This window comes from Tiliqua scincoides, chromosome 1 (assembly GCF_035046505.1).
Source record: "Tiliqua scincoides isolate rTilSci1 chromosome 1, rTilSci1.hap2, whole genome shotgun sequence".
Taxonomy (NCBI): Eukaryota; Metazoa; Chordata; class Lepidosauria; order Squamata; family Scincidae; genus Tiliqua; species Tiliqua scincoides.
The window spans coordinates 302,493,796-302,508,851 of record NC_089821.1 but is presented as its reverse complement, the minus strand read 5'-3'; the positions used below and the strand labels follow the sequence as shown (position 1 = coordinate 302,508,851).

The window sequence follows — 15,056 nt, the reverse complement described above, 5'->3', positions numbered from 1 at the left end:
ACTATTACCTTCACCATACCCAATTCACCCTCCTAAATAACGTGTATTTATATCTTCTAACCTACAGGCCCACCAACCTGCCTTCAAGATATTTTGAGGTGTTGTGTTTCAGTGCTGGTGGGCATTGTTCCCTCAAAGGTGCATGGCCAAGCGGCCACGCCCCTTTCTGCTGAGCTCTGCACAGCGCAGAGCTCAGTAACCCAGAAGTTTGGTGATATAATCACTCAATGTCCAGAGGCAATGTTATGATGCCATGCAGCTATAGGAGAGGTCCATACAGCATAGATCCCTTACTGGGAACACTGCTGGTGAGAAGAATTTAACTCTGGTGGCACCCCAGCTGTAGAACACCCCCATATGTAGATTTTTCTGGCATCAACATTACTCTTCTGAATACTATGACTATTTTTGCTGCTTTTTATCCTGTGTTCATCTGCTTGATTAATTCTGAATGAGTTCACCACTTTGAAGACTGTTTATAATGGAAGGTTTATTTTTTTTTAAATTAAGCAGAGCTTCCCTATAACTATCTTTTAGGGATTTTATTTTGCAATAATCTAGGCCAGTAGCCACCAAACCATGGCCCTCAGACCAGATCCTTCATGCTAGAAAAGCCATCCAGGTGCAGCACTTTCCGTTTTAGGCTGCAGCCTTCATCTTTCCAGCCAGTCTTCTCAGAAACTCATACTGAGGCTGCCTATTGTGCCAGCAGGCTCTGCACCCCAATTTCCAGGCAGAAATAGCTTTCCAGCACAAGTTACTGGAAAGATAGGAGGCTGTGGTGCAGAATGGAAAGCTTCACTGACTGCTTTTCCAACATACAGCAGTCCACAGTTTGGAGACTGCTGATCTAGACTCAATCATGCATCCTTCAATTGTGTGTTGCAAAAATAAACACCCCAGTCCTTAAATGTAACATTTCCCAATAAAATGCAGAAGTGCCATGCAAGGTTAATTTCTCACTAGCATGTCTTCACATGTGATGTTAGATCTTTGTGTGGTCAGAACTTTTGTTTACATAATTCATTCAGATCTTGCTTTTTCACTGCTTTTGTGTTTAACGTTTACTTTTAAATACAAATGAGTTTTAAATACTTTTATAAAAGTTTTACATACATACATATACTTTAACATGCATAAAAAAAGCCAACATCTACACAGCTGTATGATTTAGTTCAGTATTTTATTCTTACACTTTGAAAATACCAAAGAAGCTTTACATGTTAAACAGTTCCATAAACGAACCACAACTCTGTAACAGGTTAAAAAACAAGGATCTGGAGTTATCTAATGAAACCAAACTATGTACTTTGGAAATCGGGTTGCTGCTTGAAAATAGCATAACCCAAGATTTATATTTGCTTCTATATTCTAATGCTGCTTTCTGTAAATATTTGAACTAAAGTGGCAAGCTGGAAGCATAATTCTAGTTAAAAATCCAGAACTTTTGAGCTTTCTAAAAAGTGACATGGTTAGTCCTCTTATTTTCAAAATTTAAAAAAATTGCTTCCTGTTAAGAATGGACTTCTGAGTGTTTTTAAAGCTGTTAAATTTAGTTAACATCCACATATAAAAGCCTTAGCCTGTCTTGAAAGATTTATAAAGTTTACCACATTTCAGTTGTTTAGGATGCTCTCACTTTAAAGCTGAAAAGCTGTTCTCCTACTGTCACCCAGTGATCAGAGATCTCTTTTTAAAAGCCATATTGCTATCATGTCAGTGTGTATACTGACCAGGGTAGCTTCAGTGCTTTAAAGTGAATTTTAGCTATACTTGTTTAGATTGGCTAAACATACCAAGGTAAGTGAACAGACCATTCTACCTCTGTCAAAAACAGCTTTTGAGCTTGCATACAACTGAAAAAAAAATACATCAGTCTAGGGATGTCAAAGAAATACAGGTTTGCATCTATAAATAGCCCAATATCAAGCAATCCTACTCCCTAATGTGTAGTGCAGTTTAATCACATGTCCTCACATTTGTATCATTCTTGCCAGCTGCAACCAATGGTGTGAAGGATGTATGTAAACAAGCAGCTTAAACTATGTCAGAACAATGAATAAATTGCATACACACATGAGAGAAAAGGGAAGAATGCTACACAGGGCTGCTATTGTCAGCAGTAGCTGAAATGTGCAGACTAAGAACTAGTATGTCTTTCGTTCACTATTACAAGTTTGTACAGTTGGTTTGACTCTACAAATGACATGAAGTTTTCTGATTCATACAGAGTAATAGTTACAGATTTTACTGAAGTACATACGTGGTAATGCAAGTCAGACAGGACAAAACTTTACAGAAGTCTTGCTTTATGGCAAGTGCCTTGTTTCATATTTTAACACAATATAGCAGCTTTGGGAAGGAAAAAGACAAGTGACCAAAACACAAAATTGTACATTTCAACTAAACATTGTAAACAATTTCAGTAAAGCACTATACATTCCACTTTCAGCTCACAGGTATGCTATAACTACGCTTCACATCCCAGAGTCAGTGGAATCCTTTATAGTTAGCTCCAAATATCCCCTCATTTTTCCAGCTTCATTTTTTGATTCCTTCTGTTAAATCTACCTAGAAAGTGCAACACACTACTTAGTTCCTTGTAAAAATTCAGTGCACTCATAACCCTACTGGCTTAAATATTACTTGGACACACTAGTGTAGGTTGTACTGGAGGGACACTGGAAGCTTTCCCAGATTTCCAGCCCCATCTATCGACGCATGTTTATTCAGAAGTAGGTCCCATTGCTGCTAATGGGTCTTACTCTCCCAATAAGTGGACACGGGACTGCAGCCTTAATCACTGCCTAAGTCACTCTTAGAAAAGTACTCTCATGGGAAAATTGCTTCAGGGAGGCCTTTGGAATAAGATAAGTGGTTATTTCTGCCTCTGGCCTGCTTAAGAAATAGTCCCACAATCTGTATGGATGACCAGTTCCAAATAGCTCAGTGGGTGTGCTTCAACATGAGTCATTTCCAAAGCCATGAAGGAACTGTTCTATTGTAACTCATTTCACATACAATTACATTGCAAATTGATTTTGTGCCGAGTTCAGGCTCAAAGAACTAACAGGACATCTTAAAGGGGAGGAGGGGCAAGGTGACAGAACAACTTTAAGTTAGCATTTAATATTTAACATTAAAATTAATAACCAGAACTGGAGGCTAGAAACTAGCATGATAGGCAGCACTGAATACATTACCACCAATAAACATAGATTTTCAAGGACTTAATTCCTGAGCAGTTACAATGTTACATAAGAAGAGGCAAATTGTTTTTCAGAAGTTACCTTTAATGTTGTAGTGAAGAAGGCAGAGAATTGCAACTTTCCTCACAATCCTTCACAGAACTGTTCTGATTGGGAATGGCTGTTTGCCAACATTTTTTAGGAGAAGTTCAACCAGTGGCCTTAAATAAAGACTATTAACCATCTCACAACTGTTATTTAAATGTAGATGGACATTAGAGGGAGAAACACAAAGCCTTTTTTGGAGTTGATGGGACACAAAAAAAAGGCTATCCCCACAACTGTTTCTGTCATTGAGAAAGTACTGTGGTCTACTATGGAAATTATACATGTAAGGGCCAGAGATAGCCAAGTCTTGCAACTTCAGATAGAGGTCACTTCTGCACGCTAAACAAGACCCCAAAGATGACTGAAAGCTATACACTGTTTGGTGGGTGGCACCCTACATTTTAACTACAGTATGTTCATCTGCATGAAGGGAAAGGCTGAACTGACACCTAGTCCTTTGCATCACTTCAGTTATATCATACATGCACTCAAGTTGCTAAAAAAGCTGAACCTCCATATCTAGAGCACTTGCAGCCCAAACTTTCGGTCTGCATTATCTACACAACAGCATAAGGGCTAAAACCAAGGCTTTTTCTAAATAGCCATTTGCCTGTGCTGAGTAACTTGCCCCTTAAGAGCCAGGCTGAGAAACTCCCACCCACTCCTGGCCATCTATGTGCCTGACAGCAATCTGGGTAGTACATTCTTCTGTAGGTGGCAAGGCTACCTTGTCCAGCAAAGCTGTTACACAGCCTGAATTTGGTATGATTCCTCTACTGGTCATCTTACAAGGTAGTTTTTCACGCTGGAGCAAACCTGCCCTACAAGTCATTGGCAACATTTAAGTGTAACAAATAAGACTGTTTTCAACATATAGCACTATCACTACATCAGTGCACACTGTCAGAAATATCTATAAGATCAAAATATAAGGCACCTTGGAATCTGTGCCTGACGCTTTCAAAGGATCTCAAGTTTGCTTCTTTTTAAAAGTGCTTGCATATTTTTCAGATCCAGTACCAACCTCAACAGATACTAGGTGAAGTTTCAATTTGAATATAAAACAGAGGAGCTGACGTGCAAGATAATATTGTTCCCAATGATCTTAACAGAGAAGCCCCACATATATCTCACTTGAAGTCATTTTCTTAGATTTTCCTTCAATCAAGCACAACTGGAGAAAAGGGAGATAAGCAGCTGGAAAACTAGGGCGAGACTTTTCTTATTTCTCTACAAAATGCAGAGAGATTTGGAAATATAGGACAGGTATTTACCATCAAATCATAAGAATTTCATTTTCAAAGGCTTGCACTCTGGCATTTCAAGATGTATACAGTAATGCTTGTTTGCCACAATCAAGAAGATTAAGTGCTTGGAAATATCTTCGTTCTTATCTAAATCAAGCCATAACTTTTTCTTCATTATAAGATTCTCTAAAGATTTCACATGCATGAAATTTCTTTCATTTTTACAAAAGGACCTTTATCAAAATCAAGGTCTTTATCACGGTAAGGGTCCCTGAATTCAAATGCATGGATAGGCAGGGAGTGCTGTGTCCTTCACAGGCACAAATGCTGAATGGAATCAGTAACAAGGAAAACCAAAAATGATGAACAGTTCATGGTTCCTACATTTGATAAGCTTACTTGTAACATGGAGGATGTATTTGCATTTTAGGCAGTTAAGTAGAGGTTGGTTGGTTTTAATTTAAATTCAGTCTCTCTGAAGTCAGCTGAAATTGTATACAGCGCTAAGTTAAACAAAAATGGTGATCACAAAAATCTGCATTGTAACTATACCAGTATAATTCTATCAAGTTCATACAGCAGCACCAGGTCATTTTATCAAAGAGCATTACCACCTCCTAGTTATTGCTATTTAGCAACAGTACAGATGTACCTCAAAATGCAAGCCTTGTCAAATATTCTGTACATTACTTAGAAGTCTGTACAACAGGCAAGTGGCTTTAGCACTTATCAAATCTCTGCAGGCTATTCTAATGGAATTGTTTGATTTCCTGTTATACATCGGGTGCAAAACTTTTTTTTTTTTTAAATTCTTACTGACTTTTGCTATCATACAGTCCTGATTTATATACCACACTTTCTCCAGCATTGTAGGAAGTCACAGTCTTGCAAAATGAAAACAGATTTGAAAGATATATAGTTTTTCAACTACCAATTGTAAGGTCAAATGCTGAAATTTTTCGTTTCTCTCACCTGACTGCAAGGACACACACACACACCTCCCAAGCACATATTAAAACAGTGGATAATTAAGAAACAGGCTTCCAATAACACAGGCCAGAAAGTTTTTTTTGAAGTTACCAAGGGTATTTGAAAGAATTAAGAATATTTTTGGGGTACTGAATTAAAAAAATGGCATCAATTTTGCCTGACTGGCTCTAGTTTTGGGAGTACGGCATAGCCACTTTATATGCAGATTCAAACCAATGTCATGGCTTCTTCACAAGGAAGCTGCTTGAGTAGCATATAAGGTGACTATGCCATACTCCCAAAACCAGAGGCACTCAGGCAAAACCAATGCCATTTTTAGATTCAGCACTTCAATACAGCCAAGAATATGTCTAACTTTTAAGACAGCAAAATGTGTGTAAGGCCTGTGTAACAGCATCCAGTACAAATTTTCATTTACAATATTAGTAGCAAGTTTCTTATGAGGCCCCTTTGCACAATAGCTTCTCCACAGTCCAGTATGCAAGTCGCTGGCTTCCATTTTGTCCTGGTCCCATTCTAAACAGAGGCAGAGGTTGAGAACTCAAAACAGTAGAGTACTTCTGGGGTTAAAAATGGAGAGCTCACGGAAATTGACAGAGACCTGTTTAATACACTCTTCACTGTTTAAAATAAAGATTAACAGGTAGTTGGCTTCCCACCCATCCCATCTTTCTGTTTGTGTTCCCTTCTCCCTCCTCCTTTCAAGTTAATTGTTCTGCTTCCATTGATTTTTAGGCTTAAGGTGGCCACAAGTGACATGTTAAGTAGTGTCTAAGTTTTCCATCTTTACTGACTGGGCTTCAGGTTCCTTTAACTTGTCATCAGACAACAGTCCATACAAACTGCAGTAGCCAATAATGCAAGGCATTAACTTTACACAATCCTGGTTTTATACAGTGATGCACTTACTTTAGATTCATCTCATTCCACTAACTTTATAGTTACTAAAACATACCCTCTGTAACAGTTTTTAAACAGCAACAGTTTTTAAACAGCATGTCCACAGATGCCTTCACATTCCTTTAAGATTCAGCACTTTTTCAACTGTACATTCTGCTCTTGGATGCTGTGAAGGAGGGGGGGTATAGGACTGTAACAGAATTCCATACAACTAGCAACACCACAATCTCTAGTTTCTCTTAAGAAGCTAACCACCAACTTTAGGGTTCTTTTTTAAAAATGCCTCTTATTTTTTTGCAAGGAGGCATCAGAACAGCAGTTCTTTGCAACATCATCTCTAACCTAGACGTTCCTAAAAGATAGCGATGGGGGACTCCCCTGAAAAAATTCTGAATCTCAGTGCTTCATGATTTGCAAGGGAATTTTTTTTAAGCTATCATCTGTCCCAGAATCTCATTGGACCAGATCAGTGTGACTGGCACTCAGAGCTCTTGAGTCTGTCAAACAATTAGTTCGTCCCTGGATGGGGAAAGAGAATGGAAAGAGTTTATGCACAGTTCCAAATAATTCCAACATCCATTTAAGAATTACACATTCTGAAAAAAAACCACCAGTACCATGAAGAATCAAGAATAAAAAGTAAACAAAATACCAGTGCTGTTTATAGCTATTCATTTCTTAGATTTTTAAAGACTGAGTCCCATGTGGTTTGTAAAATACTTCCCAGTGAGGGGACTTTGCTCCAGCTCATAATGAGAATATTTCCCATCACCTTTACTGGAGTCTGCATTATGTTCCCTATTTTATACTTAAGGCAGGATTCCAAGGGCCCTGTGTGCTTTCACAAGTGTACAAAGGAGGGAGTAGTGGTGCTGATTTTTGTTTCTGGCAGTGGCTAATGTAGCTCTTAAGGGCTCCCTCAACCTGCAAAAATGTATTTTCAAGGGTAGAAAAAGCTATGGTTTGAGCAGAAGAGCCCTAGTGCACATGAGCCTTTGGATGACAGTCTTCGTTTACAAACTTTCCTCCAAGGACAACAGCCTTGCAGGTAGTCAATTTAGAAAATACCAATGTTGTATTCCAAAAGTGATGTCACAAGTTCATCTGAGACATTGAGTTTGTAATATAAAATCAATACATGTGTGGCGTTTTAAAATATTACTCCAATTAATGGTAATATTACGAACTGCTGCTTTTTCATGCAAATTCTCCATGTAGAAAGATGCTTTGGAACATTAAAACACACTTTCATGCGATGGGTATACTGATCCAGTTGCCAAAATAGTCATTTATTTGATTTTCAAGTTCACTGCATTCTCTGGCCTTGCATAACATATTGCTTAAGAGCACTCAGTTCAACAAGCCAGCTGCTAAAGGGAAGCTTCCCAGACTTTATCAATACCACACCTGACCACTGTTACTCTGCTGCCATTTCCTCGCTAATCCTAAAAGATTATCCAAAAGATAAAAATGATGCTTGGTTTCTTTGAGCTACTTCAATCAAAAGATCCAGTTTTTTATTATAAAAAACTCAAGGGTCAACCCTGTGATACAATTTCTTTCTTTATAAAAAAACACAGTGCAAGAATATTTCAGATAACTGAGAAATGCCTCTATACAGATTGCATTTCCTTTCCTTGCAAATTTGACAAACACGTAGGTTAGTACTGAAACAATTGATACCTCCCCACAAAAGTTAGTTATGTGTAACATGTTAGATAACAGGCACAACACAGAATGCTAATAATTTAGGCAACAGTTATGTGAGGTACAGACAAGGATCACACAGCGCATGAGAAATGTGTTTTCACTGATGACAAACAACGTTTAAGATTAAGAGCTATTGTTTTGCAGCCTTAGCTTGCCCTACAAAGTTTGCTAATGGGTACACATCATCCAATATTCCTATAATCGCTAATCACTCAATAAGTGAACCTTTAGCAATAACCCTTATTACAGTTACTGCCCAAAATCCAAGGAGGCCTGAGTGCTGTTTCTACTTTCATTCACGAAAATAGTCAATTTCCCTGCCATCTATAGTCTTTTTTCTACCTTACCATTAATATTCAAAGCTGAGGGCAGGGATCATAGCACCAACAAGGTATATTAGATGCTAAGGCTGCAATGTGAAACAATGGTGGTCTGCCAGGCAACTGGATTCAAGCTGTCAAGAGTCTTTATAGGCCTTTAACACTTTGAAAATAAAATAGAAGTCACCGGGCACTTAAACTGGATGTGTCTTGCCTACCCCAGCTTCTAAAAGGGCAGGTATGTTCTGCCTCTGATCTCTTAGATGTGAAACATGGCCTGCTACAAATGGATTCTCATTAAGACTCATTTGAGAAATCTATAACCATAGAGTGCACAAACAAGATAGTAGTGAAAAGAAGCATTCAACCATGCAATCCTCAGACTAGTACAAAACGTGCACTCCAGAACAGTTTTACCACCCCATCTGTTTGTATGAAGCATCTGATGCTTAATTCCAGTGACTGCTATGGAAGCATCTTGTTCTAGACTCTAAGTCTAAGTGAACAGGAAAAATTTACTGCCATGTCAGTACACCAAAAGAACCAATTCACATATGCAAGCAGCTGTTTGGGTGGCTACTTCAAAAAACAAACAAACCATTTGGCACACATGGCAAAGGTTGGGTGAAGCTGCTAGTTTCATGTTTGAAGCTAAATCCAAGAGAAAGCCCAAACTACTGTCATTTTAGTGACAGAAACAGCTCTGCAATCCAAGCCCTGCTAGCACCATCTACTTGCATAAGAATATTATAGGGCTTCTTACTTGAAAGCGATCTTCAGTTGCCTTGCCACCCATGTTAAGAACATTCAGTGAACTGGCACGCTTCATGCTGGACAGTGAACATGCAAGGATAAACCAAGTCAGAAGGGCTGAAAACTGGAGAGCTTTGAACATAGGTATACAACAAGATTCTTAGCATGATATACCGCACCTCCCATTATCTTTCATGATAGGATTACTATAGGTGCATTTTCCTATACCCAAAATTTTCCAAATAAAATCACCAAAACAGTCAGTGCTTCATTGTATTTGCTCAGGAAACTAAGTGTTATTCAATCTGTGAAATAGGAATTTACAAAGTGCCTAAAAAAACTAGGTAGTGTTTAAAATTAGTAATTGCCTGCATTGTGGAAATGCTACATAAATTATTATTACCCTATACCACTAGTTTCAGTATCTGTATCCAAATACAGTTTATAAGTAACAGCACTTACTAACAGCAAACGTACCAATCCTGAAATGCAATAACTGCATCAGATCTTTAACCCCAGGCACAAAGCCTCCTGTGCATAGGAGGTCTGAGACAATCAAGTCAGCTGACCCATTAACTAGTTATCCAGGTTGAAAAGGTCCAACTGTTGAACATCTTTGTCCACTAAGAACGTAAGAACAGCCCCACTGGATCAGGCCAAGGGCCCATCTAGTCCAGCTTCCTGTATCACACAACAGCCCACCAAATGCCCCGGGGAGCACACAAGACAAGAGACCTGCATCCTGGTGCCTTCCCTTGCATCTGGCTTTCTGACATAGGGCATTACTAAAATCAGGAGGTTGCACATACACATCATGGCTTGTAACGTGTAATGGATTTTTCCTCTAGAAACTTGTCCAATTCCCTTTTAAAGGCGTCCAGGCCAGATGCCATCACCACATCCTGTGGTAAGGAGTTCCATAGACCAACCACATGCTGAGTAAAGAAATATTTTCTTTTGTCTGTCCTAACTCTCCCAGCACTCAATTTTAGTGGATGTCCCCTGGTTCTGGTGTTATGTGAGAGTGTAAAGAGCATCTCTCTATCCACTCTGTCCATCCCCTGCATAATTTTGTATGTCTCAATCATGTCCCCCCTCAGGCACCTCTTTTCTAGACTGAAGAGGCCTAGACATTGTACTGACCATTTTCTCAAGCTGCAGCTGAAGGTATTTTGCTGAAAGATTGCTTCCTCTCTTTTCCCCATGAACAGTTAAGACAGAGTGGGAGTATAGAGATCCAGTTATCTTACTCTTTGAAGAAAAGGATAAAAACCTGGGACCTCCAAAAAATGGACATGTATCTCCTTGGTCCAGACTACCTAAAACCCAGCCTTTGCAATCAACATTTTATCCATCTCTAGATCACACTGGAAGATGAAAGCCTTTGTTTTCAAAGTAATTGATGAGATTTTCACAACTGGACTGAAGGCAGTGCCTGCTGTTCAAAGTAAAAAAAAAGCGGACAGGCTCAAGCCTTTGGGTGTGCCTGAAGTCGCTCTCTGGATCCTGGTGAAAATATTCAGGCACATCCCCAAAGTCAATATGCTTCTCATCCTTAAATATTATACTAACAGCAGATTTGTGATTGGAAGTAATCTTACACATACTTCTATAATGAGGCATAATCTTGCCAACCACACTAGGTAAGTGTTATTACACTGCTTTTTAATCAGAACATTTTAAAGTCTCAAACTATTTATGCATACACCTTAAAACTTTATACAAGATGTTAGCAACATAAAGAAGCAGTAAGTCATGCAACATTGACACCTGTTATTTATTTCTATAAGTGAACACATGTTAATCTGGAAATACATAAACAAAAGACTAAAAATGAAATTCAATGTTTTTAAAAATCCACAAATACAAAGCTGTGTTAAATATTTTTTAAACCCTCAAAATACAGCATCTCATCTTGTCCGTATCTTTCCTATATGAATTTAGTAATTTTAGAACAAAAAGTTAATTCTATGAGACCATTACAATTATGGCAAGTGCACTTGTACATTTTTCAGGTTTGAGGCAGGACTTCAGTGAACCTGTTTACCTGCAATCTTCAGCATTTCTCTAGGCATTAGAATCTACAGCTGGTTAACAGGCACTGCTATGCTTGCAACACATCTAAAATATTTTTCAGACAGATATCAACGTGGTAGGAGGTTACTCTAGGAGACATGCCTAATAGCACTAAACCCACCAGATAGGAAAGAGTGAGCCTGAATTCCTTAACCAAGTTCAATAAATGTGGCCCAAACATTTTCAGGGCCCAATCCTACCCAACATTCAGGCACCAATGCAGCTGCAATGCAACCCTGAGGCAAGGAAACAAATGTTCCCTTCCCTTGAGGAAGACTACATGACTGCCCCCACTGCCATATATAACACACTCTTCATTAGTATGGCTCTGGAAAGTTGGATAAGATTGGGCCCTCCATTGGGGAAGCAAGGTTCACTTTTCATGTTTAAGGACTGAACACAATGCCACCACTACAACTTGTATACTATTGTAGGAAAAGTTAATTGAGGAATAGTTGAAATCTGTTTTTTTTTCTTAAATGGCAGCCCTGTATGTAAACCTCTTAAGAAACTGAGAGGTGTTTCAAAGGCAGTTTGTGATATGGCATCAGGATCTGTTATTCAAAGACTAATACAAAAAATCTTGCTTTGTATACCCAAACTCTTAAGGCCATGCTTAAAGCAGTTCTTTGGATTCCAGTATACAACTGAGCAAAATTTAGGCAAGCGTGCAAGCTTCAGACTAATAGGTCAACTGGAGGTGGTACGTGCCTCTAATATCTTAGTTACACAATTCTTTGGAGCCACATGAATACATGGCTGGTCAGAAAATACATGCTATATCTTTGTATGGGTCCAGTGAAATGCTACCTTTATTAGGACAAATCAATACTCACAATACAGCACATACAAAACTCCAAAATATTACACATTGGGCAATTCTTAATTTAGTCAACATGATAATTTAGCCAATTTAATTCCAACATAAAATTGTAGAACTTCAGCAGAACTTCCCACATCACCATCCATTCCACTGTCCAAAACATGATCCCAAAAGTGCGGAAATTGAACTTCTGGTGGGTCAGGAGAAAAAATGCATCCAAAATACTAGACAAATACTACCCAATTTGTTTTCTTATTGACTCTGTACTCAGTGTACACTCTAAAATTAATCTCCAGCTTTGCCATTTTCCTTTATTTCTCTTACAGTGTAATCCTGAGTTGCACATGGGCCAGCGCAAGTCCCTCATAAGGCACGTTTGCACCTCCTTGAGAGTTGGCAAGACTGGTGCACAGAGGCACGCTGGCCTGCGGAGGCAGGCAGGCAGAAGCTTCCGCATCAATAGAGGGAGAGAGCCTTATGTGAGCCCAGCTGGGCCGATGCAAGGCTCTGGGGTGGGCAGGGAGGAGGTGGGAGGGAGGTGTTCCTGGGAGGGGGGAGGGTGAGCAGTGGGCAGTTCCGGGAGACCCATTGGGGCCAGGGTGCCTTACCCAAGGGTAAGGGGAAGAGTTTCCCCTTGCCTCTGACTGAGCAGATTCTGGTCCCTATCCTGCGCTGGATACAGCGCAAACCTCTTGGCTTGCCTGTTCCAATGCAGGATTGGATTGTGCCCTTAGCTGCTTTACAAAGGATATGTGCATTCAATCAATGCCAGAGGCAGACATGGTTAGATACTACTCATGTTTATTTTTTCAAAAGAAAATGCTTTTAATGCAGCACAAATCTGAGTAATCCAAGACCCTGACACTTGGCAACTCTAACAGTATAATCCAATCAAGTACACAAGAACTTTCTCTATTACTATTCAAGACAAACAATCTGTTCTTTCCACTTGTATGTGTTGCTTGCTTTGTATGCACACACAAATATATGAAGCTGCCTTGCAGTGAACCAGACCATTGGTCCATCTAATGGTCCATCTAAAGTAGGTCCATACTATCTACTCCAGCGTTTCTTCACTGGTGGTACTTGAGGTGGTGTCCGGTAGTATGCACAGGACCCCCAGGCCCCCGCCACCTGACAGCAAGACCAGCAATGCAATGCATCAAGCAGCAGAAGAAGACTCAGCTCAGCAGGCAGACCTCCAGCATTCACCCATCTGCCCTTGACTCTCTTATTAGTGTCTGTCTCACTGCATCTGGTATCCAATTCAGAAACAACTGGCAATGACATTGCCAGTTACATCCAGTGGTACTTCTAATAGGTGGACCATGCAAAGTGGTATGGCAGGGGATAAATGTTGAGAAAAGCTGATCAACTCTGACTGGTAATAACTCCATGAAGTCTCAGGAAGGCATCCTGCTTATCACCTGCAATTTGACCCTTTTAACTGGAGCCTTTTAACTTTTTGACCCTTAACTTTAACCTTTAAGGCCTGAACCCAGACTTCCTTAATACAAGGCATGTGTTGTACCACTGGATTGCGGTCCCTCCCCTAACACCTGGCCTGAAGAAAGTTTGTGCAACACACTATACTGTGAACACCTGGTTTCCTAGTCAAGCAGTCATTTTACCAACCCTGTTGACTTATAACAAAATTAATACATCTATTTGTGCAACAGCAATATGTTTGATCTTTGTATAGCACACTGAAGTTCATTACCTTCAGAAATAAAGCTTTTCCTGTTAATACTGCTAAATTCCCCATGTAAACCCTGATTTTAGAAACCACAATCAGTTATCAGTTCTTCTGAAATTAGTCTCTGAACACATGTACTTGTGGACAGTTTGTGCTTTTGCACAACAAATCCAGATTCACATCCCATGAGAAAAGGTTTTGAAATGGGAAAAGCAGTTGGACTCTGGCAACAGGCAGGAATATGGCAAAGAACTGGGTCAATATATTTTGTTCCAATTTCACTAGCATATACCAATTTCACCAATTTATGTATAGGTATTCTAGATAGAAAGTAATTAAGATGGTCAAGTATATAAAGATGTTAATTAAAAAGTGCAAATAATCCAGTTTATCAACCTGAAAAGTTTCAACCTACATTTTATATATACTTCTAAATCTATGTGACTTCTTTTGAAACGAATACCACCTCATGTGCCCTTGCCCCATTCTTGGAATAAAAAAAAAAGTGTTCATACTTCAGAAGAAGCTGCTGAAACCAACCAAGTGCATCAATAATATTCCAGTGTTTAAAATGAAAAGAACAGGCGATTCTGGTATCCTTCCTAGATTTTACATAATATAAAGAGTTTGCTTTTACAAAGCCATAACACTGTTCACAATAAAATGATTCAGTACAGAGATCGAATTTTCCCAGCTGTTTGGACAAACTTCCAAAAAGTGCATCTTTAATACATTCCGGTGAGAACTGCTGATCTGTTTTGCAATACTGAATGCCAGATAGTTACCGCAGCAAACACATACTAGCTATTACGCAATATGATGGACATAAACTGAATGTTCCAGCACATCTAGAAATAATTACCCAGGATTCTTTGGTTCACTCTCTCGTGAACTTCCTCCCTTCAGCTTTCTAACCAGCTTCTCACTGCTGCGTCTAATTGAAGCACGAAGTTTGCTAAAGGAGCCACTGCGCTTTAGAGATCCAGTACCATCCTGAAAAAAATAAGCACATTTAAAACTGCAAAAGGTTTTGCCCTTTTGTCATGGCTGAGCATACACTGCAACTACAGACCAGATCTTTGTGTTTGACAATCATTGAACAACAACTGCAGAACTCACTTCAATTCAAACAAGTTATGTGAAGTGTGTTTGTTAAAGCTTACTGCAATCCTCCTAATGCTCTGAGGTGAACAGGCTAGCAGTTAGTAAAAGCATTTTTTTAAAAAGATTCACCAACGTCGTCCG

General features: G+C 39.3%; 1 protein-coding gene across 4 annotated transcripts in view; it reads right to left on the bottom strand.

The window, feature by feature from the left end:
* Positions 1–1,164: 1,164 nt before the first annotated feature.
* The window catches only part of KLC1 (kinesin light chain 1), a 49,559-nt gene continuing 35,667 nt past the window's right edge, over positions 1,165–15,056 (bottom strand). For 2 of the 4 annotated variants that reach the window (XM_066629369.1, XM_066629375.1), the window contains exons 14-16: positions 14,674–14,804; positions 9,227–9,293; positions 1,165–6,952 (exon numbers count right to left, since the gene is read on the bottom strand). In XM_066629369.1, the coding sequence (XP_066485466.1) occupies positions 6,887–6,952; positions 9,227–9,293; positions 14,674–14,804 (264 nt within the window). In that variant the 3' untranslated portion in view covers positions 1,165–6,886. The remainder of the gene's footprint in view (positions 6,953–9,226; positions 9,294–14,673; positions 14,805–15,056) is intronic. The other 2 variants (XM_066629383.1, XM_066629391.1) reach the window with 1 other exon arrangement.